Below are 25,487 nucleotides of genomic sequence, written 5' to 3'. Positions count from 1 at the left end.
ACCTGGGCGCTAAGGCCAGGGGTCCAGCTGTTCATGCCAAGCTGGAGCGGGAGGGATATGTCCTGTCACATAGCATTTCCAGGGATGGCTGTGCCAGCCCTGAGCCCGGGGAGCTACCTGCCACCAGCAGGTCCCCCTGGGGGGAGACCAGTTTGCTACAGAGCCTGGGACCAGGGGTCAGCACTGCCCTGACACCAAAACCCAGTTCCTCTCCATCTCCTACAAGACTCTTCCAGCCAGCTCCAAAGATCCCCCAATTCAGCACATTTCCCAGCAATGCCACCACCCTCTGGGCTGCTGCCACAGAAAAATATTTCTGGACTACTGCTGCCAACAGCTCCCCAGGGGACTGTAGCAGGAAAATCCTACAGGTCACTTTACCTTACGATACTCAGGCTGCATTTTACAAACATGCTCTCTCTGGTTCAGCTCGGCAAGAGCAAACGAGCTACGTGACTGGCGTGCAGGGGCTGCTGCACCTCTCGGTTCTCCTGCATTAGCGCAACATGGCTGGTGCGCCCGACGCTGCAAGAGCGAGTCGATAGCCACTATTGTTGTTATCTTTATTAATCAATAATAATATCCTTATTTCCTCTTGTGGGGCTTCCCAGCGCATCCTTTCTTATTTATCCTCTGTCTTATTTGCGTCCTGAGCTCGCAATTAGATCAGGGCAAGCAGCTGCCGGCGCTGACCTGGCTGCCGAAACCCAGCCGTGCTCTCGCAGACAAGTCCTTTTCAAGGCAGCGATGGTTCGACCGACTTCAATCAGCCTGTCCGCGAGGAGGGAGCCAAAAGCCAAAGCCATCAGCTTCTCTAGGCAGCTCTGTCTGAGCTGAAAGGGCTGTAAGTACCTAACGTCCCTCCAGGGAGACACGCAGACATCTGCCGCAGCTGTAAAAATATATAAAATGAGGCAAGGTTAATAGCGGCTATCTCGGGTATGCGCGCGTGTGTCTCCTTTTTTCATGCTGAGGGCTGTGTAATTGTTGGTGCCTTTACCTTGATGGTCTCCCCGTGGAGAAGGGACAGCACGGTGTCCTCAGTGCCCAGGTGGGAGCTGGCATGTGGGCAGAGACTCGCTGGAGGGCACATGGGAGGTCTCCAGCAGAGCAAGGATTTAAACCCTGGGCTTCCAAGTGCCAGGAGAGAGGTTTCATCTCGGCACCATCCTTCCTTCCTTTAACCTGTCCGTGCAAGACTCCCAGGCTTCTCATTCATCATCTTTCTAACGAAACCTGTTGGTCTTACCCAGCCTGGCAGCACTCCTTCAAAAACCACGGGAAATTCCTGAGCTAAGCCACATTTTAGCAGCGAGAAGCAGCCTCGCTGTGACAGAGCTCTCGCTCTCGGAGAGAACAAAACTCATTCTGCCTAATTGCTCCTGGCAGTGCACTCTGCCGTAACGAAGGTGGGACCAGGGTGGCAGGGGAAGGCAGTGCTGCTCCTTTGCAGTGAGCCTCAAAATCCACCCTTTTGCGCCAAAAGCACAGCGCGAGGCCGGGCTCGCTCCTTCAAGTCGCTCATGCTGCGGAGAGCAGCGCCTGCTCTCAGCCAAAATCCGCCCTGCATACACCCCCAGCTCCGCGCGCCGGGAGGCGGCTGCTCTCGCTTTGTTTTTAATTTTATGAAAAGCCTCATATACATCACGAGTGAGAATTTACACCGTGGAAAGGCTTTTTCATAGACCCTTGGCCTCTGCTTCGTGTGCCCAGCAGGCTTTGCAACAGTTAATTTTGCCTCCCAGCTCCTGAGAGGGAGGGATGGAGGGACGGAGGGAGGTGTTACTATTTGCGGTTTGGAAATAGGGCGGTGAGGTGGATGGCTGAGAAATTAAGCCTGTGGCCTGACAGTGCTTCTCGAAAGCATTAACACACTTTCTTCCCTCTCACCCGCTGGCACAGTGACATTTCACACTTCTGCTTGGATCTAACTCTCTGGAGACCTCGTAGCGGTTCCCTAATGCCTCTCCTTTCATGGCGGCTTGAGCAAGAGTCAAAGCCTGCACCAAAATCTGGGAAATGGCTCCCCTGCCAACCTGCTGTCCGGTACCAAACCCTGCAGGGAAGCCGGGAAAGCTGCCCCAGCCCAGGGACAGACAGGCTGGTTGTGGTGCCTGATCCAAACTCAGTGTAGGAGAACGGGAGGGAAATTTTAAAAGAGGAAATTATTAGCAATTTAAAGGAATGTTAATCAACTGTTTCACACTTTAGAGCGTATTGTGGAGGCTGTAGGCCCGACTTTGGTTAAATAAAGGACTTTGTGGATACAAAACTAAATGGGTACCAAGTAGCCTAGCCTTGCGGGCAGGCTAGAAATCAGTGAGATTTCCTGGCCATCCCCAGTGCAGGGATGCTCTGGGTTTGTCCCCAGCAAGAGCAGGGAGGGAAGAAACTCTCTGTCTGCTGGTGCTGGGTATGCTCCAGGATCTGGGGGTTGCCCGTGATGGCCAGACCTGGCCGGGTGAGCCCATGCTGCCTCTCCAGAGCCATCCTCTTCACCCAGCCCCTTTGCAGGGGTAGGCTGCGTTTTGACATTGCTTTCTCGCTCGGCAGAACAAGACCGGAATAAAAACCTTTCACCTGCTCCCTTGAGGGAGAAAATAAGCAGCATTTCAAAGCACACTTCAGGTGACCACACTCAAACCTTTTCTTAGCTGAACCCCACAGACAGAAATCAGCATCCATGGGTAAACAGAGAAGGTATTTTCCCCCTGAAAGAAGGTGCTGCAGAGAGGCAGTGATATATCTCTTTTTTTTCTTTCTGTGAATGTCACAAATGAACTCCATTAAGCAGTGACTGAGCAGACGGCACTGAAAACAAACACCAAATTAAGCATGCCCACTCTACGGGGAGAGGTTTTGCCTGCCTTCTCCCGCACTCCTGCCAGGGAGGAAGGTGCAGATGAAAGGGGGAGCACCTGGGAGGACCGTTTCTGGAGGCTGGGCAAGCTACTAGGAGAGGGACAAGTCGTGCAGGTGATGGGGATGTGCCAGAGGAGAAAGAGCTCTGTGTGAGGACAGTCACAAGTGTGATGAGTTGGCAGTACTGAGCTTGGAAGGGCTCTGAGAAACAGGGATGTAAGCAGGGTGCTTTCAAGTGTGGCTCCAAGGTGACAGTCACTGGGGATAGAGGACTCAGATGTCTCAGAGCAAGGCAGACTGGAGAATAACAGTGAGGGTAAAGTGTTTGATGAACGGGGGAGCAGGAGTCTGATATTACACGGGAGGAACCTGGCTGCTTTTCCTTCCTTGGTCCCTGATGGAGAAAGGGCAGCAGCAGAGCTGGGATGGGCACGGGCACACAGTATGTCCAGGTGCTCCAGAGTCCCATAAGCAAGACAAGCTTGGAGAAAATTATTTCCACCTCTGCTGGAAGGGAGGGGATGGGGAGAGAGAGGCACTAAATGCAGCGTAAGGCAGGTGATGGGCATACAGCAGGTCTATCCAGCCTTTTCCAGCTTCAATTTTCACTAGTTCTACACTAATTTGATCTTCAAAGTGCAGCAGGTGAAGGACAGCAGCAACCCCCCAACACGAGTGGGAAGCCGGGCACAGGCACCTCCTGGGCACCAGCGGTGCACCAAGATCTGCCGCAGGTTCAAGAGGCGACAGCTCTGCCATGCTCACCAGGGCAGGCTCTCGTGCCGGGACAGCTCAGGCGTTCAAAGGTCAGCAAGACAGAAGCCGGGACACCAATGAGATGGCTGCAGACACATTCATGTCTGAAGACAGCAAAGTGAATGGGCACACATCTCAGCGCATGTAAAACCTTCTCAGTCCCCTCGCCCTGTGGTTTTCCCAGGGTCGCAGAATCTAGGTTGGGAAAGGTTTCTGGATTTCTTCAGTCTAACCTCCTGCTCAAACCAGGGCTAGCTTCAAGGTTGCTCAGGACGTCGTTGAAGATCTCCAAGAACTGAGATCCTACCAGCTCTCTGGGCCCTTGTCTCAGAACTGCACTACTCACACTGTGAAAGTTTGCTTCTGTATATCCAACAAGCATTTCCCTTGCTGCAACTTGTGCCATTGCCTCTTGTCCTTTGTTGTGTCTCTCTGGCTCTATGGTCTCTATAATCTGACTTTAAGTAGCAGAAGGCAGCAGATTTCCCCTTTCATCTTATTGTTGTGAGACTGAACAAGTTCAACTCCCTCCGCCTCTCCTCATGCATCATGTACTTCTGCCCCTTCACCATTTTAGCAGCCCCCACTGGACTAGCCTGGATCATCAATCTCTCTTTTGTACTGGGAGTCTTTGGTCACTAAGAAAGAAATCTCTGAAATTGCAGCCTGCAACCACCTCATACAGCCCTAGTGTAGCCCTTCTTCCCAGGCCAGCCAGAAGACACTGCATCCCTGATCTGGGAACAACTTCAGTGTCACCTGGGAAAAACTGCAAAGTACATGAGAATGAAAATGGCATGGCTTCAGGCCAAAAAGTGCCACTGGTTTTCTTTCTCCTTTTACAGAGGTAAAAAGGACTCCCTTTTGAGACACATACTCAGATGTCAGCCCAGGCAGGGAGCTTGTTTTCTTGAAGAGCTGAGCCCAAAGTACACTTTATCTCACTGGACTGAATTTAGAATAATCCCCTTGAAATTGCTGTGATGTATCTTCAAATGCCTTATACCTCATTGTTGATAGAAGAGAGTTGCTAAATTCTTGGTATGGGGATGCAATGCCACGTGTGGTTTACATCTAAGTCTGTGCTGCCATCTCCCCCGTTCCCTTGCCCTCCTCGGTGTGCTGCCCTACCCCTCCACCGGTGCTGTGCTGGTGACCAGGTTGTCAGATTGGGGAGCTGACCCAACTGAAAGCTAATCAAAATTTAAAAGGAGTTGATTCTTGTTGGATCAAGTTCCTGGCTGCATGGTCACTGGTGCTAGAGCTTGCAAAGGGTGGAAATGCAGAGCTGAGATTGCTGCGCACTACAGCTCATGGGCTTAAATCGGTTCAGTTTGCTCATGAACACACACCATCAAGAGACTGGAAAGTCATCCTTACACTGAGGAAAGGTCTGTAGATTAGACTTGGCCTTTTTTCAGTGACACCTACCTCCTCTCCTTCAACTCTATTGACACCTTTTTTTCCCCCTTGGGAATGCCTGCTGCTCCTGGCTCAATTGCTGAGCCGGGAGACACCATGCTGGGAGGACACAGTTTCTGTATCAACTTTAGCCTGACCATGGACGTTTTGCCTTCCAGCATGACATGTCTTGTTCCATGCAGCCTTTCCCCAGAGCACCTTGTTTGTGCCATCCCAGCCCAGCCATCCCCACTCCTCATCCAGTCCAGCCCTGTCACCCCTCTGAAGCCCCCAGCAAGGTGTCAGTCTTCATTAGCAGAGGAGTGTGGGTTTTTGCTGATAGAATTTCCCAAGCTGTCTGGCTGAATACACAGTCCTAGCAGAGCAAAGGCTCTCCAAGACTTCCTTCAGTGTTGCGAGCTGGGGCCTTGCACTGGCATCCCCAACCTCAGCTGGGGTAAGGGCTCCCTGAGGTCTGTCCTCCTGAGGGTTTTCTCTCAGGACAGACACACAGAAATATCTATTTCCATCCTATGATCCCATCATCCCAGCTCCCTCCCTAGAGGGCATCTCTAACCTAGAACTTTCGAGGAGATCTAACTCTTCTTTATTATAAATATCCAAACACGTCAGTGTCAGAGGGAGATCTTAATCCTTCCCAACAGTATTAACTAGACAAATCAGGAAGAAATTAATTAAGCAAAAGAAGAAACAGGCTGAATACCTGGGAAAACATCTTGACGCTGAATCGCCTTATGATAATCTCTTAGGGACTTGGAGGAGGCTGTGCTACTCCTGGCATTTGAGAACAAGTATGGAAAAGCAACAGAGAAGGTAATGGGAGCAATGTGTTGGTGCTGGAAGGTACGAACTAGAAAGGAAACAACAAGCCTTTGATATCTGTGACACTGCTGGAAGAAGGATAGATTCAGCCAGCTCAGATTTTGAAAAATCCCAATAACGTAAATTCCTTAAATACAAGCCAAGCCTATGAATAAGATAAATCTCTTAGTCACTTTGCCAGTGATATCCTTCTAATCTCATCCTGCCTCAACGAGGCTGCTCAGAGAGTGAAACACTTTGCATAAATGGGTTTGCTGCTCAGAGCAATCACTCATGCTTCCCACTCTGACCTCAGGATTAGAGAAGTCCCCTGGATTAAGGCTGTTACTATATTGAGTCCAGGGTGAACCAGCCAAGCAAGGGCTCAAGGGAACTTTCAAGCAATTGCAAGAGAGAGAGAAAAATAGAAGGAGAGGCGGACAGGAGGCCACCACTGTCTTAGGGAAGAGCATGTTCCACACTGATGTTGAACTGTAGTTAAAGTGCTTTGCAAACAGAAATGACCAATAACAAGGAATTATCAACATACTCAAGGGAAGGTAACAGTAACAGAAAGGCCAAGCCGAGTTTTTCTGAAAAAATAAAAATGACATTGAACTGAGGGTGCCATTCCCAGAGATGCTGAGTGCCTTACTCCCCAACAGACACCTCTGGCTGCTGAGTGGGCCCAGCAGCTTGAAATTCAGAGCCAAGGTCTGCTGAGCTGTCCTTCCCAAAACAGAGCTTGGAAATGACCTGCTCAGGGTTAAAAAGTGAGCTGGGAACCAGAGAGAGATCCCCCGAGAGCTTCGATGCCCAATGCCAAGTGTGGTGGAGCCATTTACTCCTAAATGAGGAGAGCCTCAATGCTGCCAGCTCAGATTGCAGATAGACTTCAGGTCACTTTATGGAGGTGAAAATATCATTCTGGATCCTAAAAAGAGGAAATCCATTCATCCAAATTACACCTAAGACCACTAACAACCATTTGCCTTTTGCTTACTGTTCCCTTGTAGCACACACACAAGAACTGTTCTCAGTACTACTTAGGTAGCACATGCTACAATAAAGTATGTAATCCCTTAAATACAAGAGCTTTCCTTATAATCCATGCATGTGTAAACCCTGACAAATATTTCATATATTTTTATCACACCAACATGAAATTGTTTTAACAACTCTGACAGACACACAGATTTTCAGAAGTGTTCATCTCATGTTTACTACGTCAGTCCCCAAGAATTGCTCCCTCTCACTAGTTCTCTGTGGAGATCCTCTCTGCTGATGCTCTCCCGTCCCCATGGGAGAGTTGTCAGCAGCAGTTCCAGCTGGACACTGGAAAAGGGAAAATATTGACTCCTTGGAAGCCAGAGTTTTGCTGTTAGCAGCACCAGATTGAACTTTCAGTATTTTGCCGAGAGAACGGTGTATTTGTGTGCAGTTTCTGCCTACGTTTGCAGAACAGCATCTCAGGGCTTCAGTTAATTAAAACAGAGTGCGTCTTGCACAACTTTTGAACTCTACTTCTATGAGAGATATGCGGGGCTGCAGGCCCCGTCACACCCTGCGTGTCCCCTGTGCCAAGACTGTAGTTTTCTATTTGACTGTAAATCATCCATTTTAACTGGATGTAAGACAATTATTATTGTGTTTTAGTGAGTCATTTTTTCTCTCAGTAATTAGTAGCTGTTAGTTCAACTCAACCCAGTGCTGGTGTAACCCAGTGACTTCAAGGCTGTGTATAAAATCTCTCTTATCCCACACAGCAGTTCATCACGAACAATATCGCTTTTCCTGCCATGTCCACTGGAGCTGTGTTGCGCCATGATTATCTGGAAAACTCCCAGCCAGGCCAGCAACAAGGAACGCTCGCCGTCTGAGCACAGAAGGGACTGCCCAGCAGGAGAACTTGGCCAAGAAAAGGCAGCTCACCTCCTTGACCCCATTTCGTTCCTATATGCTTCAAGCCCTGGCTGTGTCTGTCTCACTATAAAAATGTCAGACTGTCTCTAACACTTATTTTTGCTCGCCGCTGCAGCATGGCCTTACTTGGCAACTTCTCCCATCTGTTTACTACTCTTCAATCCTGCGCGTGCGTTTCCAAATTGCTGTTTACTTATAATAATGTGAATACTCAGCAGCTGCAGAGCACCTAGCTTTGAAATGTTTTAGGTGTTTTATAGCTGAGCAAGAATCCCTTACAGCTTTCCTAGGAGGAAGTGAAGATTTACAGCGGCATGAAAGGGCCCTACGTATTACTGCGGGTGAATCCAGGTCCAGCGGGGCCAGATCTAGATGTAGCAGCTATATGTGCACTGTGCATCTATGTTCCCACATAATCGATGGAGGTCTAGTCAATGCTGACAGCAGCGGCCCGGGAGTGAGTCAGCTGAGCCAATGTAGGTGTCTAGCTCCCCAGCTCCACTGACTGTATTGACTAGGGGCACGATTACCTACCTTGAGATGTTTTCCACTAAGAAATCATTGTGTGGGCGTGAGTCAAGCTCTTGATTTTTCACTGCCTAGACACCCAGTCCACATGCAGACACCTACGTTGCGACACTCCCATTGAGGTGTCTGCATTCCCATTGAGCTACGTCCCACCTTAATGATATGCTCAGGATCACGGCTTGTTTACAAAGCTCGGGGGAGAAGCTGAGATCTTTGGGTTGCTGCTCATTCTCCTTCAGCCACTTGAACTGGAAGAGGAACCTCCTTTAGTCAAGCTGTCACCATGAGGGAACTACTTTAAATGTGTCTTCTTAGAGCCAGTGAGCACCCCTCTGTGCAGATTAGGACCTGCTTGTTATCCAGTGACTGAGCTGCCACCTTCACCCTACAACCTGGGGTTGGCTAATACTGATCACCAGGATAACTCGCATCGGAGAGGACTGTGTTTGCTGCTCAGTTCCCCATACCCTTCAGCCAACCTTTTTTTTCTCCAGCAGAAAGGCAAACCTTGGCTCCAAAGAAAGCAGAGGTGCCCCTCTCCAGGCACTCATGGAGGCAGGCCATGTGGTTTTCCTTCATATCACAGTGTGCCGTTTGCTTAATCTTCTCACATACGCTAAATACTGCCCTGACCAGCAAGTTTTCTTTACCACTTGTATCGCCCAGTAAGGGCTCATACTGTTTCCCAGTATGACAGCCCCGACATTCCAGTGTCAGAAAGTGCTCAAGACTAAACCAAGCCGAAGTTCTGAAACATCTTCCTATCTTGCATCTTTCTAGGTCAGCTTGCTTTCGTGACTTGGTGAACCTCATTGCTGACCAGCCAGATGGAAAGATCTTTTTCAGTGGGTGGACACAGATCACTGGGATGGGAGCTGAAAAAACAAAAGACATACAGGCCTGATCTATTGGCCACTGTGATTCAGTCCAGTCGTGATGACACACTGCAAATTACCACGCTGCACTGGACACACCATGCACACACTACTGGGAGAAACAGCCAAAAGTGCTGATCTATGAGTACAAACGTACCAATAACAGCAAAGAGTAGTCACCCTCCAAAGGACCACTTTCTGCATAAGAACATTCCTGGCTGGAGAAGCACTTGGTTTGTGTGTTGTGTCTCCAACCCCACAGTGAGCTCAGCAAAGACCTCCAGGGAACTGCCTTGCAGCAGCCTGAAACTGCTGCATCTGCAAAAGAGCCCAGATGTGCACCATGGCACCAAGCTACCCTCTGCAGGAAAAGCTGACCTACAAGTGACCACTTAATCTCCTTCTCTATCCAATTTCGCTCAGCCACGTGGCATCTGTCTTCCACAGCACCACCGCAAATACGGGCACAGCCAATCCCTGCCCAACAGTGAGCGCTGGGATCCGCACACGCTGCCACTGCGCGATGGCCAGCTGTTGCTTAGAGATCACGCTGGTCCTTCAAAGACAGAGGGGTCAGGGAGTGGGAACCCAGGTCTCCGACCTCCACGGTCCTCTGATGATCTCATGAAAGACCCGGAGGGTGTGCAGTCCTGGAGTGAAGCAATGCACTGAAGATATCTACCTTCAATGCTGCTGTGCACATTCCAGGAAGGAAGAAAAGCAGCTCAAAGCAACGTAGACACAGTGATTTAAAACGAAACGGATTAAAGACAGACACGTGAGTGCAGCCGTGCCCCAGCAGTTATGCCATATGCATTTATAGGTAGATAGATATCTGGCAAAAATCCCTCCCTCCCCCCCGACAGGATATAAATCATGGGAAGGGCTATTATTCATCCCGTGGCCCTCCCGTTACATCTGAAGCTGTGTCAGAGGGTTACCAAACAGCGTCAACCAGGAGGACTGGGTTTTACCTCACTCCTGGGAACCAAATACCACAGGGCAGTCTGAGAAAGGGGACTCAGGGGGTGCATATTTGTCCCGGACATGGTTAAGGCAGGCTGAATGGCAAAGACCTGGATGTTTTCCTCATCTCCATGTGTTTGTACAGCCTCTTTTTGACTCATCAGTTATCTTCAGCATACAAATACCTGAGTGCCTTAGGGGCATTTACCTAGGGGTAAATGCCAAGGCACCTTGGCCAGTACTAATGGCTGGTAAGCGTATTAAAATGCAAAACAACTGTCAGTGGAAGTGAGTTTTGAACTCCAAGTTGTTTCATTTCCAACTGAGCAAATTTTCTCTTATTTTACATGATACAGAGAGAACATACTCTCTTGTGCCTAAGCACCACTCCTGTCTCCACAATACAGCAGAACAAATAGCCTAATCAGGACAAAATGCAGAGCATGCTGAAAAACTGGGAACATTCAGGATGTAGTTAGAGAAGGTGAAAACCTCTCCTGTAGCCTCGAAGGCTGACACTGCTGCTCCAATCCCGGTGCTTAGGGTAGAGCAGTGAGAATCTGGTGACCAATCTGGTGAGAAAAGACAGGGAGTTACATTCCCCCATTGGAGAGATAGCACTGTTGGAGAGGGATGAAGCTATAAATTCTATGGAAGGAGATACACAAGTGAGGAAAGGCAGAACTGGGAGTGATGCAAAGAAGCAAGGAGCAAATGAACATCACTGGGCTCTTTTGGTGGCAGTGGGATAGCCTGCAGGAATGAACGAGTGAGGGTCCATCAGGTGCAACACAACCTTGTGCTGATCAGAGAAGTAGAGCACATGTTTTCCAGCTTCTTCTCTTCCAAGACCATCTCCCTGCACCTTCTGTTTCATCAGCAAAACCCGATCTCGCTGGCCCCCTCACATCCATTACAGGGAAAAATAACTGGATCCAACCCAAACAGAAAACAGAGCCATGCTATGATAGCAAACCTCCTGCCAGCTACAGAGGAGATTGCAACATCTGCCCTGTATGTTTCTGATCCTCCTAAACACACAGAGAGCAGCTCAGTTACACGTACACACACGTTTGTATGCCTTGCGTTTGCAAATAATCTCTGCTGTGGTGCCTCTCAGACTGCTCCATGGAAATCCATAAGCCCGTAGCCATCTCTGCATCCCCCTTGGCTTACCATGACAGTAACAACTTCTGAAGCGTCCTAGCAGCTTAATTCGCTTTCCCACTGACAGCCGCACTTTGGCTGCCTCTGATTGATGTTCCTCCTCTCGTTCAGTAGCACAGAATTATTTCTGATATTCTCCCTGCTGATCATGCTCACTTAACTGGTCTACAATCGCTCCCCCAGTCACCTGGCTTTCCACTCCAGTTGGGTCTGCTATAGCGATTGAGTGACATATGAGATTCTGCAGGCTTGAAGAAGAGTTGTTGCTGCCCTTAGCCAGCTACCAAAGATGGTAGCTTTCAGGCAGCTCTACGTCAACCTCCTCCATGACTATGCTGCCTGAAGGGCAAACACCATCATCTGGCTGCCACTGCCCTGTTGTGAAGTGCCCTTGGAAGAGGACGACTGAAATAACAGATCCTGGACTGTGATCAGTGAAGACTTCAAAACATTTACTACGCCATTCCTTGGTTTTCCTAAATGCGTAATTTTCTGAAATACTCTGCTACTGCATTCAGACTTTCTAGGCTCAGTCTCTGCTGGCAGATGGATCCTGTTCTTGCCTTTTTTTAAACAGAATGGAGAAAAACAACAGCAAATCCAGAAGTTCTCAGAGCAACGGAACCAAACAAAACAAAGGTTTATACCTGGGAGTAAGATGGCTTCTTTGATGTCTAGTATGGGTGGACCTCTTAAGACAGTTCACCTCCATGGCATCACAAACTCAACGTGGGGTTTATGCCCCATTTGGCCACATATTTTCATGCAACTCATAAAAGCTTAAGAATTCTGCAGCCTTTGTGTATCAAAGGTGGTTGAATTTGGCAAAGAGGTTTAAATGTCACTGAGACTTGTGGACTTATAAACAGAACCTACCTGGGTAAGTACTGTTGCTTAGAAAAGTAAGCTAGAAAGAGAGAAAGACTGCTTTTCACTTTTATTAAAATACATCTTGGGACTGGTTTTGAACAGCTTTCCAGGCAAATTAATTGAAGGCAGAAAGCAAAACTAGAAGGGAGAATGACTGTCAGCTTCCAGAAAGCAGCAATTGTAACAGAATGCTTTTGTTTGTTATGAAGAGACTAATGGCTGTTTTGGTAGTCATTAGACAATGTACCATAAATTTCTGCTATATTGCATATTTTTAAAGATTCCCAATTTCTCAAACTCTGCTTTTGCAAAGTTGAAAACCTTAGTTACAGATCTCTTTTTGCTTATCCTTCTGTTCAATTTAAACAGAAATAGTTCTTGCTCAATCAAGCTTTTCTACAACGAGTATTTCTATATAAGACTCAGATTTGAAATAGTATCACCTCTTGGAGGTTTAGTGATTATTGGATCAAGAAGTGTCTTGGCTATGACAAACAGAAATATCTGAGCCTTTGCTATTATTGGCGATGTTTGTTCTCATTCTTCAATCTATGGCTAGGCAGCTATTTTCCCGTGGTATTTATCTGACTACCATTACAAAAATCTCAGCCCCTGTCCAAATCCACCCTAGGGAGCTAGAGCAGACATTTAATCCTATTTTTCATACAGCTCCTCCTAAAATTACTGTAAAGGCCAAGGGGAGATTTTATTGCTGTCTTCAGCCACCTCATGGAAAGGTACAGCAAAGAGAGCCAGACTCTTCTGCTCTGAAGGTGCATGGTTAGAAGACAAGCAGCAACAGACACAATTTGGAACACAAGAAATTCTGATTAGACATCAGAAAAAAAAAAACATTTTCACCATGACGGAGGTCAAATACTGGATGAGGGGTCTAGAGAGGTGAGTGAAACAACCATCCTCTCAGCTGGACAAGGCCTAGAGCAACCTGATCTAGTCGGATCTACTTGAGTAAAGGGCTGGACAACATGATCTCCAGAGGACTCTGCATCCTAAATTATTCTGGGATTGCGTGATTTTGTTTGCCTTGAGCTATAACACTTAGAATTGTCACCGTTCCCTGCCATGGGCGTCATATGCCTGAGCACACCTCCAAAAAGATGGAGCTCTTCTCTGGCAACACCAAGAAAAACGTGATAGAAGAAATCTCTTGAATAGCTGCAGGATGGGAAGGTCAAGGGCTCTCCTGCAGATTTTCACCTGTCTGCAAGAAAAACAAGATGACAAAACTCCATGAGGACTGAGAAAGGAAAAGCCCATGGCAGCTGGGCCAGGTCATGGCAGCTTAGCAAGCTAGATTTTATGTAGGAGTCCTCACTCCAGGCTATGGGGGATGTAGAAATGTTTTTCTTAGAAATGATGTAGGCATCTTGCCTATGAAGAAAATTTTCCAAATGTGGGTTAAATGTAGGTGACAGCACTTCTGCTCTCATATGTCAGAGGACACTATGAACTGATTTTTCCTAACTAGCTGAATCCCATGCGCGTTTTCCCAGACTGAAAGTTTCTTGCTTTCAATCTGATGTGGAGTAAAACTGTCTTCAAACACAGAACTTTTTCCATGAGGGCAATCTCCTCTGCCAGCCAGCTCAAGGGTTTCTGAAGCTGGTTTCTGAGGATGCATGGTCCTTTCTGTAACAGAAAAGACAAAAGTTCATATGCAAAGACAGTTTCAGTTCTCTGTTTCCCCAGATTTTCTCCTTGGGCACTGCAACAATTTCCTATTGTCAGAGATCTTAAAATCAAGATGGGTTATTTCTTCTTCAGTCCTTTCACAGATATTAACCTTCAAGTGGGAATTTCACTGCGGGAACTTATTTCGCTGCTATAATAGAGAGGTTCAGACTAGACTAGCCCAAGAACCCCCTCTGGCCCTAAATCTTGTATGAATTCACCTCTCTTCAACGTTAAAGAAATGTTGGGTTTTATGTCCTAAAATGTGAACTCTTTAGGGCAAGAAAAGCCTCACTTCTTGGTGCAATGCTTGACACACTGACATCCTCTAAAGGTTACCACAGTGTCAGAATAAAGAATGGTCTAAAGGCCAGAAGCACCCATAACTTTACTTCTGCCTCTTGTGCAAACCTTCTTTTTAAATAATTGTTATTTCTCTGCTAATAAAATATTTTACTATTACCTACTTTTCTCGAATGCTCATCTGATCCATCTTAATGTTCTTTTAATATCACTTGGGATGGGATAATAATCTGCTTGTATTTCTCCAGTACCTTTAATCCTGACAGGCCCTAGTGCGCATAGCAAGGAGAAAAGTAAAGAGAAAGTGCTTCATCCATCAGACAGGGCAAGGTCATGCAAGATGTCAGATAGGCTGAGAAGACCTGATGCAACTAAAAGTGCTGGAGTGTTTGGAGAGGCAGGTTTAGCCCCTGGCCCTGTACTCGCAGAAAGCGCAGAACATCCTTCGAGCTTTAGTTCACTGCCTGCAGGAAATTGCCAGGGTAGGTGCTGATATGATGTGGGTGAAGCGTCAGCAGGATTCCCGTGTGCCAGAGCTGTATGCTGTATCTTCATCAGATCCATCCACAGGGCTTTCTTGGCTCTCCCAAAGACTGGGAATTGGAGTGAAAAAATGCACAGCATCTACCTGGGTAAGGACAGGGAATGTTGATGAGAAGCTAGAGGCACAGGGAAGTTCTCAGGTGAACCACTTCTTCCATCAAAATAACATTCAAAGAAAGTGATCTTCACATCTTGGTTATGATATAACAGAAGCAGGGCAATGCCTGTGCTGGGAAGGTGGAGAAGGCATCGCAGAAACGAAGGCAAGAAATGAGGATCTGAGCAAGTGTCTGTGCAACCCAAAGGAAAGCAAAAGATGATCTGGGCACAACCTGACTATACAGCTGGGAAGGGAGAGGAAAAAAGCTCAAGCTGAGGATAGGGTTAATGCCCCGAGTGACAGTGCTGGCACAAGAGGAAGGCAGAAAAAAGATGGGCGTGGAGGAAAATGCTGGATACAAGAATTCTGAGCTGATGCCAGAGCATTCAATAACAGATATCCGGGAGACAGAAGGAGATCTGGGGTTGCACTGAAGCAAATCAAGTTTGCAGAACCAGCCTTAATGGAGGAAGTGGATGAGCTGGAGACACATGGGAAGGACAAGGAGAAGGAGCTTTGTGGGACTCCATTAGTGGACTGTGGAGGAAATGTGAGCCACCCCGGCAATAACAGCATCATTGGACAAGCAGGAGAGACGTGTGGTGGGGGCAACCATTTCAGGCAGGCATGGCTGGTAGCCTGCATCTGCCAAGAAAGTCATATTCAGCCTTGCTGAGAGTGGCTTTAATTCTGAGAAGAGAGCAGACACCTGAACTGAAGTAACGAGGATCCATTCTCTCCTCCTCCATATAAGTGAACAGTGACAAGACCAGCCCCAGCTAGAAGTCTCATCTCTGGCAGCCAAGGGAATCTTAAACAAAAAGAACAGCTGTTCCTCCTGGCTTTTCCTCCCAACTCTCCCCAAAAGTCAAGGCAGAAGACTTCAAGTCATTAATGTCACGGAAGATTCAACAGAATGAACGCTTACTGCATCCGCAGGCCCACCTGGAAGGGGTTGCTACTGTGGAGGAAAGGACTGAGGGTGAAAGGATGCAATTCAGTAGGGTCAAGTACAGATCTCCCACCAAGACAGTAATGACAACTGCACAGAGCCAGGATGGAGGAGGACTGGTCAGGGAGCAGTTCTGAAGGACACGGAAATTATACGGGATCATGAGTTGAGTAACAATCAATAATCTTCTGCTGTTCCATGAATAAATAAATAAATAAATAAATGAACAAATTATTAGAGACGGCAAACATCACCCTGGAATGGATGGCATCTGTTACCTGTTAAACAGGATTCAAAACCTTTCTGCGCTGCTCGTCACTGACAAGGATTCAGCTGGAGAATTGTTTCTAACTTTGGACAGTGCATTTAAAGCAAAATATGGACCTTTTGGTGACAGTCCAGAGAATAACGCCGAGGATGATTAGAGGTTTAGAAAAATTTTCATAAAAGTAAATGTAGAACTGGGATTGTTTGTCCTAGAGAAGATCAGGGAGTGTCACAGCTCCAGCTGCCACTTGACTGTCTGTAACTCTGTGGTAAAAAGTATGGTTGATAATCCTGTTCTTCAGCTGTAATGGAAGTTCCTTACAAAGTTCCTCTCCAGAGGAGATAAAACATTCTCAGAAATCCATTCAAGATTGAACTATCTCATCTCCCATGGAGTTTGTGCAGTTTTCCCCAAGCACAGCTTGTTATCTCCAACGAACACAAGGCACCAGATGCAGGAAAGAATAAAACATGTAAAACGTATTTTGGCTCCTCATTCTCCCATTCTGTACCATCCCTTCCCTCACTCTCACTCAGGGAAACAGGTTAAATTTGTGTGACTTTTGAGAGTGATGCCACCCAGTGCACCACCAGTGTTGAAGCCACAAACAGAGGGTGCTTGGACAAGATGATACTGAGGCCTCAGGAAAACTTGTGCAGAGTAGAGTCTGATGGGATGGGTGGGACCAAGGTCTGAAGTGTCCATTGACTTTGGCCGAGAGGAAGAGAAGGAAGAGGAGGTGAGAGAAAACCACCAAAGAGTGTAAAACCACAACAGAAGAAAAGATGTGTGAGGATTTCAGGATCTGGGGTCTGTCACTGGAACCAGTCTGCCCAACAACATTTTGCCTTATCTCATCACTTTTCATAGAAAAGCATGGGGACAGCCCATTTATTATCTACATAAGTTTCCAGGTCTTGCTGGTTTTTTCCTTACCAGAGAAAAATCATCACTCATCGCTCTCCACTGCCAACAATGTAATCTGTTCTACTGTAACCAGTGATAAATCAGAAAAGGATAAAAGGTCGGTTGTGAAAAGATGGGGGAAGCTAAGAAAGTCTTCAGCATGAAGCAATTAATTTTAGGCAAGCAACCCTGATTAACAAAGGAAGAGGTGAAAGATAAAAAGTTAATACGCTATTATGTGAGTATTATTTGAACCTGGTTTCCCATGGAAGCTATACCACGTTGGGGTTTGGGTTTTTTTGTCTAATGGAATATATGTTCCTGTTAAAGCTTTTGCTCCAGCTGAAGCTCGGTCCTGCATGGACTCTGCAGCATGTAGTGCAGCTGAGTGACTGCTATAATTTCTCCTGTAACAGGAAGTTTCTAGGTTTCTTCTCCTTCATCCAGCTAGTTTTCATGAAACTTGGAGGAATTTAATGCCTCTCAGATCTCCACTCTCTGCCAAATCTGGCTGAAATCAGCTGATAGGTTTAGAGGAGGGCTGATGAGCAGACACTCCAACAGCTAACACCGTCACATGGCTTTATTCCTTTAGCAATCAGCTAATAAAAGGGACAGGGTGGCCACAGATATGGACCAATAATGATTATAGTCTATCTTATTATCTTACTCCAGGCCTAGGGACGACGAGGACATGTGCAGCGGACACATCGAACACACAGCATCACAGATGCTATCAATCGCCCAGATTTTTGGCACAACTATGTATCCGACTTCTGGACTGGGCCAACCTTGAATGGAAAAACACCAACGTGAGCAAAAGGCTGCCACAGAGGAGGCCCTCGCTGGGAATGAATTTTTGCTTGAAAGACAATCTGAATGCAATTCAGTTTTGTACGAACAGAGCCCTTCCAGGAGCGAGTGTTGCCTTTGTGGAAATAACAGTGACTCTACAGATGCAAACAATGGAGCTACATGCTTTTGCATTGCTTATTCTGTCACTAACTGACATCAGCCACTGTTAATCATGGCCTGAAATGTATATTTAAGAAACAGTGACAAGTTTCTTACTTAAGAAACAAACACAGACAAGTTCCTTCATGAAGCCTTTCATATAGGGAGAAGTGAAAGGAAAAAAACCCTGCTCCTCAGGCTAGCTAGTGGCACTGAAATAAATGGGTCAGGCATCAGAGTTTCAGCAGGCACAAAAGGTGAAAACCCTGTGTCCTGGAGCAATTAAAAGTCAATGGGATTAGTTGCGTTCACTATTATTTATAGAAACCCCGCTGCGTGCGCAACATTATTGAAATACAGGGGTCAAGTCCCTGATACTGGATGCCTACCCTTTCGCTGCGGAAGTTAATGGGAGCTTTGCCAATCAACTCCGTGGCAACAGAGTCTAAATCTAAAAGAGATGACATCCTGGGCTCCATTCAGTTGATGGCTCAAGCAAAGCTTTTGCCAAAGCCAAAAATGTTCTGCCTGCACAGTACAGATTTGATCCTGGGACAGGTGAAACAGGACAGTTAGCTATAGAGGTGTTAAGATTCGAAGATGGGAAGGCAGAGAAGTGGACTGAATGTCACAGGAAGCATCTTCCCCTCCTTTCTGTCATAAATTACAATATACTGATTGAAATCTAAAGGGCTGCATCCTGCATCCCAGCATCTCTTAGTCTTCAGTTTCAGCAGGACTGGCTGTTTTCCAATGGATGATTCTCCTTCTAACACCAAGTAGATGAATCCTGTGGGAACACACCTATGAAAAGGACATGGATGGGAAGCCTGCACCACCACTATGTGATTCAACGTGTTTGAAAACAGTGTCCTGATGGTCTAGCCAGTTTGGACAGACCCCACGAAACACCAGCATCCCCCTTCCCAAGTTTCCCTGGCTTTGGACCTGCTTGTGATGCTGGCTGCACAGTTGTTTCTTCTTTCACTCACTCATTACCACACTCATGCCCTGAATCCTGCCACAGGTTACCTCTTTTCCTCTTTGTCTCACTCCAGAAAAGAGGTACCCGATTCTCCTTGATCTTACAACATTGTAAATCAGAAATCAAGCATCCCAGAGACTTCCTCCACTCCTCTGTGTTGCTGAGAGACCAGTCTGTAGAATGGCAATACGTCCTGGCTTAGTTCATGCCTTCTCTGCAGACACTACCAGGCAGGAAGATAATGATGGCTTTTGTCTGTGCCTGTATTTCTAACAGGAACGGAGTTGAGATTCTCACGAGTTATTTCAAGCAATGCATGCTAATGACCAGTCATTCTGTGGTACAAACCATCCACTGACCCTCCATAGGGTCCCCAAGAATGGTGTGTTAATCCAGACTGAGTGATTTAGGTGGGTCACCTTAGCTCTAGAGAGGTCCTGAGCATTGCAGGTGCCTACATGCTGAAGACATTACATTACATGTGCATGAAATCCAGATGTGCACCTGGAGAAGTGGATCTCACTGGCCATGCCCAAGGTGGTGGTGAGCTGTGGGGCTAGAGACTAGGCTCAGGGCTTCGCTCCTCTTCAGTGTTACCCTGATCACTAGATTGGCTTCAGACCTGAAGTATGAATTTTACTTTCAGAAGTGTTATCGCTAACTGCAATGACTCTAGATATCCTTAATAACCACATGGCTTTACAGTCCTTCATTAAACTTAGTGAAGTTCTTTGTCCTGCCAACGTCCGGCAGCAAGGAGCTCCACAGCCTAATGACATATCTCATGGAAATGCATGTCGTAATATCCATTATAAGTTGTCTACCCTTCCAATTTCCTTGAAGGTCTTCATGTTCTCATATTAATGGGTTGGTGTCCCTAAAGTCTGGAGGGGACTTTGGTGGGAAGAATAGCCTATTTTCAAACATTTCTATAGAATACCAAGCTAAGTCCAAGCCAGCAGCCTGCAGGCAAAAGAGTCCACAGTCTGTTCTCTCTGATCCTCCTTAGCCAACCAATCCTATTTTCACTGACTTTTCCCCATCTTTACAGCAGTTTTCCCCAGAACAGAGAAATAAACGCAGACAGAAACTGACAGCAAAGAAAAAATGTACGCACACTCTAACTGACAATCTAACAAGCAATCTTAAGACACACTGATTTCCAAATGATCTCAGTTTCATTTAAGAACGTTTTTCTATATATTTTCAGCCCAGCTAGCACCAACTTGTGAGATCTTAAACTCCACGGTACTGCTGACTCCTTGTGCCATGGGCAAACAGTTTATCCACTATGTGAAGGGACTTTTCCTTTTCCTGCTACTCTCCATGACTTGTTTTCAACTTGGATCCATACCAAGCACTGTGAAACATTTGTGAGAGTGGAGCTCGTCTTAGTCAGAGATCCAGGAAAGCAGACAAAATTCTGCAAACACTGAGCATTAACCAAAACAGAAGAAAATACTCCGACATCTTTCTTTCTCACTTTCTCCCCAGCACTCTGCCGTTCAATCCAGAGTCTCAGAATTAGCTGACACAATGGTGCAGGGCGTTCAGTCAGTGAAACCTTTGAAAATGCCAAGCAAGCCCCTGAAAGGCAATGCCATTACCAAGTGCAGAGTTCAGCCCATCAGCTTTCACCATGTTAAGCCCTCACTTTCAACAAAAGCAGTTGCCTCTTTCAACTGCCAGACCTGAGCAGAACTTGCTCTTCACGCCCTCAAAATGGGAGCCCTGGTGCTGTGATCACCTGGCCATCAGATCAACTCTTTCTCGTCTGCATCACTGGTTTCTCTTGAGTAACATGCAAGACTCAGAACAGTTTTACAAGAACGAGCGTTACTCCTTCCTACGGTCCTCGGCACATTTTTAAATGAAAGAATCAGCTTACCCGTAAGAGTCACAAACAAACATCAGGAGCTTAAGATATAAGCAATTCAGTAGCCTGAAGTATCCTGCATGTTGGGCAATCATAAATTTAAAGTGAAAATCCCCACCGATTTTATTTTGCATTAGATATTAAATAAAACCCACTTGCAAAGCCAGATTAGTAAAAAATCTTATGGGCTGTTGTTTTGTTTTTTTTTTTTTTAAATCAAAACAGGATTAAAACATCTTTTGGAGACTCACTGTCATTTTATCTGGGTAAATAAGCTTAGAATGCCTAACAGTCAATTTATAACGAAGGCTTTTGTTCCTGGCACTGTGATGTAGCCCTGCAAATTTGCCCACAGCTTCAGCAGTTTCAGATGTTTTTGACAGGTAAATAAAACGCTGTTTATATCTGTCATTGTTATTAATCTGCACAATAAAGAACCAGCAATTATATTTTGTTTCCAAGTGGATAAATTTTCCTTATGATCTTGGCAGGGGTTGTATACAATAACGTGCATCTATGACTTTTATAGTTGTGAGGGTCCAAAACACGAAGGGTCCTTGCTCAGCTGTTGAGTTAGAAAACAAACAGGAAATGAAGGCTAAACCAGTAAAAAGCACCATAATATAAAAGAAGGAGTTCGGCATTTAGCCCTGTTGGAGTTTCACTGACGTAAGGGCCAAATAAACCAAACTGCAGGTCTTGACATCAGCTGCACTGATTCAGCTCTCAGTTTTTCTGAACCGTACTACTAGGAAGCTGTGTCAGGATCCGGCCATGCTTTAAAACCCCACAATTTGGGCCTCCGTAATGACTTGGGCTTCCCAGCTGCTGCAGGACAAAGGGTTTCAGACACTCCTCAAGCCATGCTGGTGAAGAAAAAATTATTCGCAGAATAAGGTAGTGCTCAAGGGCGAGTGGTAGAATCCAGCCATAAGTGTCTTATTATATTGGTCAGAAACTGTGAGAAGCAAAGAAGAGAAATCCTGGTGAAACCCTATGAGATGCCAGTCACGTCTGCTCAGCTTCTCACTCAGGTAGGCTGGCAGATGGTCAGCAAACAGTCTCACTTTTACAATACAACCTACACAGGTTTTCAGTGTGAAAATTAGCATCCAATTATTTTCGAGCATCAATATTCTCCAAGGAAGCGAGTTACCTCTATTTTAATTCTGCTTCGGCTCTATTTGCTCAGACACGTAAGTCAATCTTGCAGGCACTACGTCTCATGTACACAGGCAGAATGGCAAGCCAGGGAAGAGTACTAGAAACGTGGAATAATGCAAATTCCCAGGCAGGGAGTTGCTTGGCTTCCAACTTTTACAAGAGATGGGAAGGAGGCAGTCAAGTGAGGAAGGCATACAGCATGTCCAAAACCCAACAATTTCCCCCACCTCCATCTCAAAGCCTGTAGCGAAAATTGTGTCTCACAGATATCAGTCAGCTGCATAAGCCATTAGAGAAGGCTACAGCCCATTTTGCTCTGAGCTCCCATCTATGGGACCCTTGGTACGACACATGCAGCAGGGCTGTGGATATTCAGATGAGCAGGTGGCGGGCTCTGCTTTTCCCAAAGAAGAACGTGAGCCTATTCCCCACCTCCCTGTCCCCATCACCACCATCTTCGGATAGACACAAGGGAAGGCGCAATCACTGCTTTACAAATGTGGGCAATCCTGGGACAGGCAGGACATGTGCCAGAGCGTGGCCACTCTCAGATGAGCACTGGTTTTCCTCAGCAGAGCACATCGGTCCATGAAAGGGAAAGAAGACATGGGGCAAAACCTGTTTTGCTCAGGATTTCAATCTTATTATGTGCCAGGATCTGTGCCTAAAACGGAAATGGCTATCAGCCAGGTCAAACCTTGCAACACCTTCTCGTGCAAGGATCCCTTATCCCTCACAGATAACAGGACTGTCCTGGGGAATAAGGGTTATCTGCACATCTGGGCTTGATCCCACAAGCAGAGGTCTGCAGCCTGCCTTGCCGCCTGGAGCTGTGTCACATCAGGTACAAACGTTGCTGTGTATATTACTGTAAGGAAGTTGCCAGCCTGAAAATACGTGAACTGCTTTTAATTGTCATTAAATAGGGAAAATAATGCCCCAGGGTGGCACCTCATGTTGTACTGAGGTTGCATTTGTTTCTTTCTCCTGTGCGGTGGAGGGAAACTTCACTGGCCCAACCTCAGTCTGTACCAAGGAACCTCTCAAGGCTGCAGCTTCAGCAAGTACAATCGTAACCAGCGCTTCTCCTCCTCCAGCTCGTGCAACTGGGAGCATGGTAGCAATGGCAAACCTGCAGAGCGGCTACTAGCCGTCCTCTGGGAACCACTGACGAGGTGGGGCTGCCTCCAGCCACGTGTTTATACAGACTGAAGTTGCATTTTTAAAAGCAAACAGCACATTAAGCATGTCCTTTTCATCACTTCTGGGATCAGCACAACCGAGTACTTGCGAGGCAACAAAAAGCCCCCCACGCCGAGATGTGCTCTGCTCCACGAAGGAGCCCACCAGTCCCTGCCATGCCACAGCTGCACGGCTCAGAGGCCGGGCACGGGTGCCCGGGACAAGGCTGCCGGGCTGCAGAGCGGGACGGAGCAGGCCTCTGCCCCACGCCTCCCCGGGAAACACCGCCAAGGCGCAAAATCCCGGAGCCCAGGGCCTGGGAAAAGGGCAGAGCCTCTCTGGGTCGGAGGTCCTGTTCCAGGCAGCACGGAGGCCCCTACGAGCGGCAGGCGCCGGTTCCTGCAAGCTGCAGCACCGTTGCCACACGCTCCCGCCGCGGCCCGCCGTCGTCCCCCCGCCCGCCGCGGGCTCACCTGCTCGGGCCCCTGGAAGCAGATCCTGCAGAGCGGGGTGCGGATGCCGCTGTCGACGCTGCTGCCCAGCGAGTAGCGGTCCTCGGCCTTGCCCTTGCCGAAGTCATCCGAGGAGGTGCTGCTGGGCAGGGAGGCGGGCGGCTCCCCGGCGGGACTGCCCCACTCCTCGGCGGCCGGGCTGCCCGCTCCGCCGCCGCCGCCCGCCGCCGCCGCCGCCGCTCGCCAGCCGGCCCCGCGCCCTCCGGGCGGTGCGGCCCCCGCCGGGCCGCCCGCCGCCGCCTCTGCGCCGCCGGGCATGGGGAGCAGCGGCGGCGGGGAGGGCGGCGGCGGCGCGGGGGGTCTCCGCAGCAGGAAGACCTTCAGGTCATTGAAGAGCATGCGGCAGCGGCACTTGAGGAGGCCTTGGTTTCGCAACATCTGTCTCGGACGGAGGAGCCCGCAGCAGCAGTAGCAAAAAATGACCGCGCCGGGTGGTATTAACATGTGCCTTTCCTTGGCAGGCGGGGACGGGGTGGGAAAGAAGAGGGCAGGAGCCGGGCGCCCCGCGGCCGGGGGGGCTCTGCCGCGGCCGCAGTGCCTGGGTGGGGGGCTGCGCTGGCCGGCGGGGAAGGACAAAAGCAGAGCCGGAGGGCGAGGGGGTGAAATCCCCGGCAGCCCGCTGAAATCCGGCGAGGATGACAATAAATAAATAAAAAAAAGAAAAGAAAAATAATAAAAAAAAACCACGACTCTGCGCTCCTGGGGGATTCTTACCCCCCCCCCCCCCCTCCACAAGTTTGTTTAGAAATCAGCGGGAGGAGGAAATAAATCTCCCACGCCCGAGGTTCGGGGGCGCGGGCGGCTGGCTCGGGAGGAAGCCCCCGGTCGGCTCTCTCAACTCCTAAGCCTGTAAAAAAGAAGGGTCCACGTCTCCGGTGGGTGTGGGGAGGAGGGAGAATATGGTTCTTTCGACAGTATTTGGCATCTCAAGTAATTTTGCTTTTTCTTCTATTTTTTAATATTTTTTTTTTTCAATTAAAAAATAAAACCCGATCACACGAGACCCGGTGTGCACCCGGACAAAATAGCAGCCGGTCTGGCTATCAAAATGCAAAATTGGTAGCTGTAATTATTATCAAAATTGCCTCTTTGACAAAAAAGACCTTCACATTGTTTGTGGGAAAACACCCTACGTTTCCAACACTGTACTCCCAGGTGGCTTCAGATTTTACCGTTGCCTTTAAAAGATTTCATTGTAAATATTAAAAGTCCTGAAAGAAATAATTAGCATTCAATGAGCTTAATCCCAGACGTACTGAGATATAGTTTTATATATATAATATATATCATATATATCATATATATTTTTAATATATTTATATATTCTGACCTTCTCTATTCCAGCAGCTGTCTGGACCACACCAAAAAAAATCAACAGCGATGTTGGTGAGGGAAGGCGGCTGTATTATTCCCTAAACTGTTACCATCCTGGACCAAAAAAAAACCCGTCGAAATCGGATCTATTCTTCGCATGTAATTGACCGGGGAAACGTGGATCTTACATGGTCACGTTTCCTTTCCTCCTTTCACAAAACAGGAACGTCATCAAACGCATTGGCAGCTTGTACAGACCATTGTGGATGGCGAGGCGGCCAGGGCTCTATCAGCAATTGCAGGGACCTCCTTTTGATGCATTGGACGAAGCTCCTTCTTTCTCTCCACCACCGTCCCCACCTTCATTTTCCTCCCCTTCTGTCCTCCTCCTCCTCTGACTCTTGTTCTCTCTCACAGGCATTGACATTCAACCATCGCAAGTCTGTCGCACTCTCGCTGGCAGGAAAAAAAAAAAAAAAAAATCGGATAATTCTCTTCTTCCTCCTAAAAGGCTCGGATGGAGCACAATGCGCCAGACACACGGGGCAGCATGGCTTATTTTTCGT

At 47.6% G+C, this 25,487-nt stretch overlaps 1 protein-coding gene across 2 annotated transcripts in view; it reads right to left on the bottom strand.

Annotated features, from left to right (window-relative positions):
• The window catches only part of MARCHF4 (membrane associated ring-CH-type finger 4), a 100,251-nt gene extending 76,200 nt beyond the window's left edge, over positions 1-24,051 (bottom strand). For both annotated transcript variants that reach the window (XM_086615254.1, XM_086615255.1), the window contains exon 1: positions 23,569-24,051. In XM_086615254.1, the coding sequence (XP_086471380.1) occupies positions 23,569-24,051 (483 nt within the window). The remainder of the gene's footprint in view (positions 1-23,568) is intronic.
• Positions 24,052-25,487: the final 1,436 nt, after the last annotated feature.

The sequence above is a fragment of the Tauraco erythrolophus genome, chromosome 8 (genome assembly GCF_009769465.1).
Source record: "Tauraco erythrolophus isolate bTauEry1 chromosome 8, bTauEry1.pri, whole genome shotgun sequence".
In the NCBI taxonomy this organism is placed as follows: domain Eukaryota; kingdom Metazoa; phylum Chordata; class Aves; order Musophagiformes; family Musophagidae; genus Tauraco; species Tauraco erythrolophus.
The sequence above is the reverse complement of the archived record's forward strand: the minus strand, read 5'-3'. Positions and strand labels throughout refer to the sequence as shown.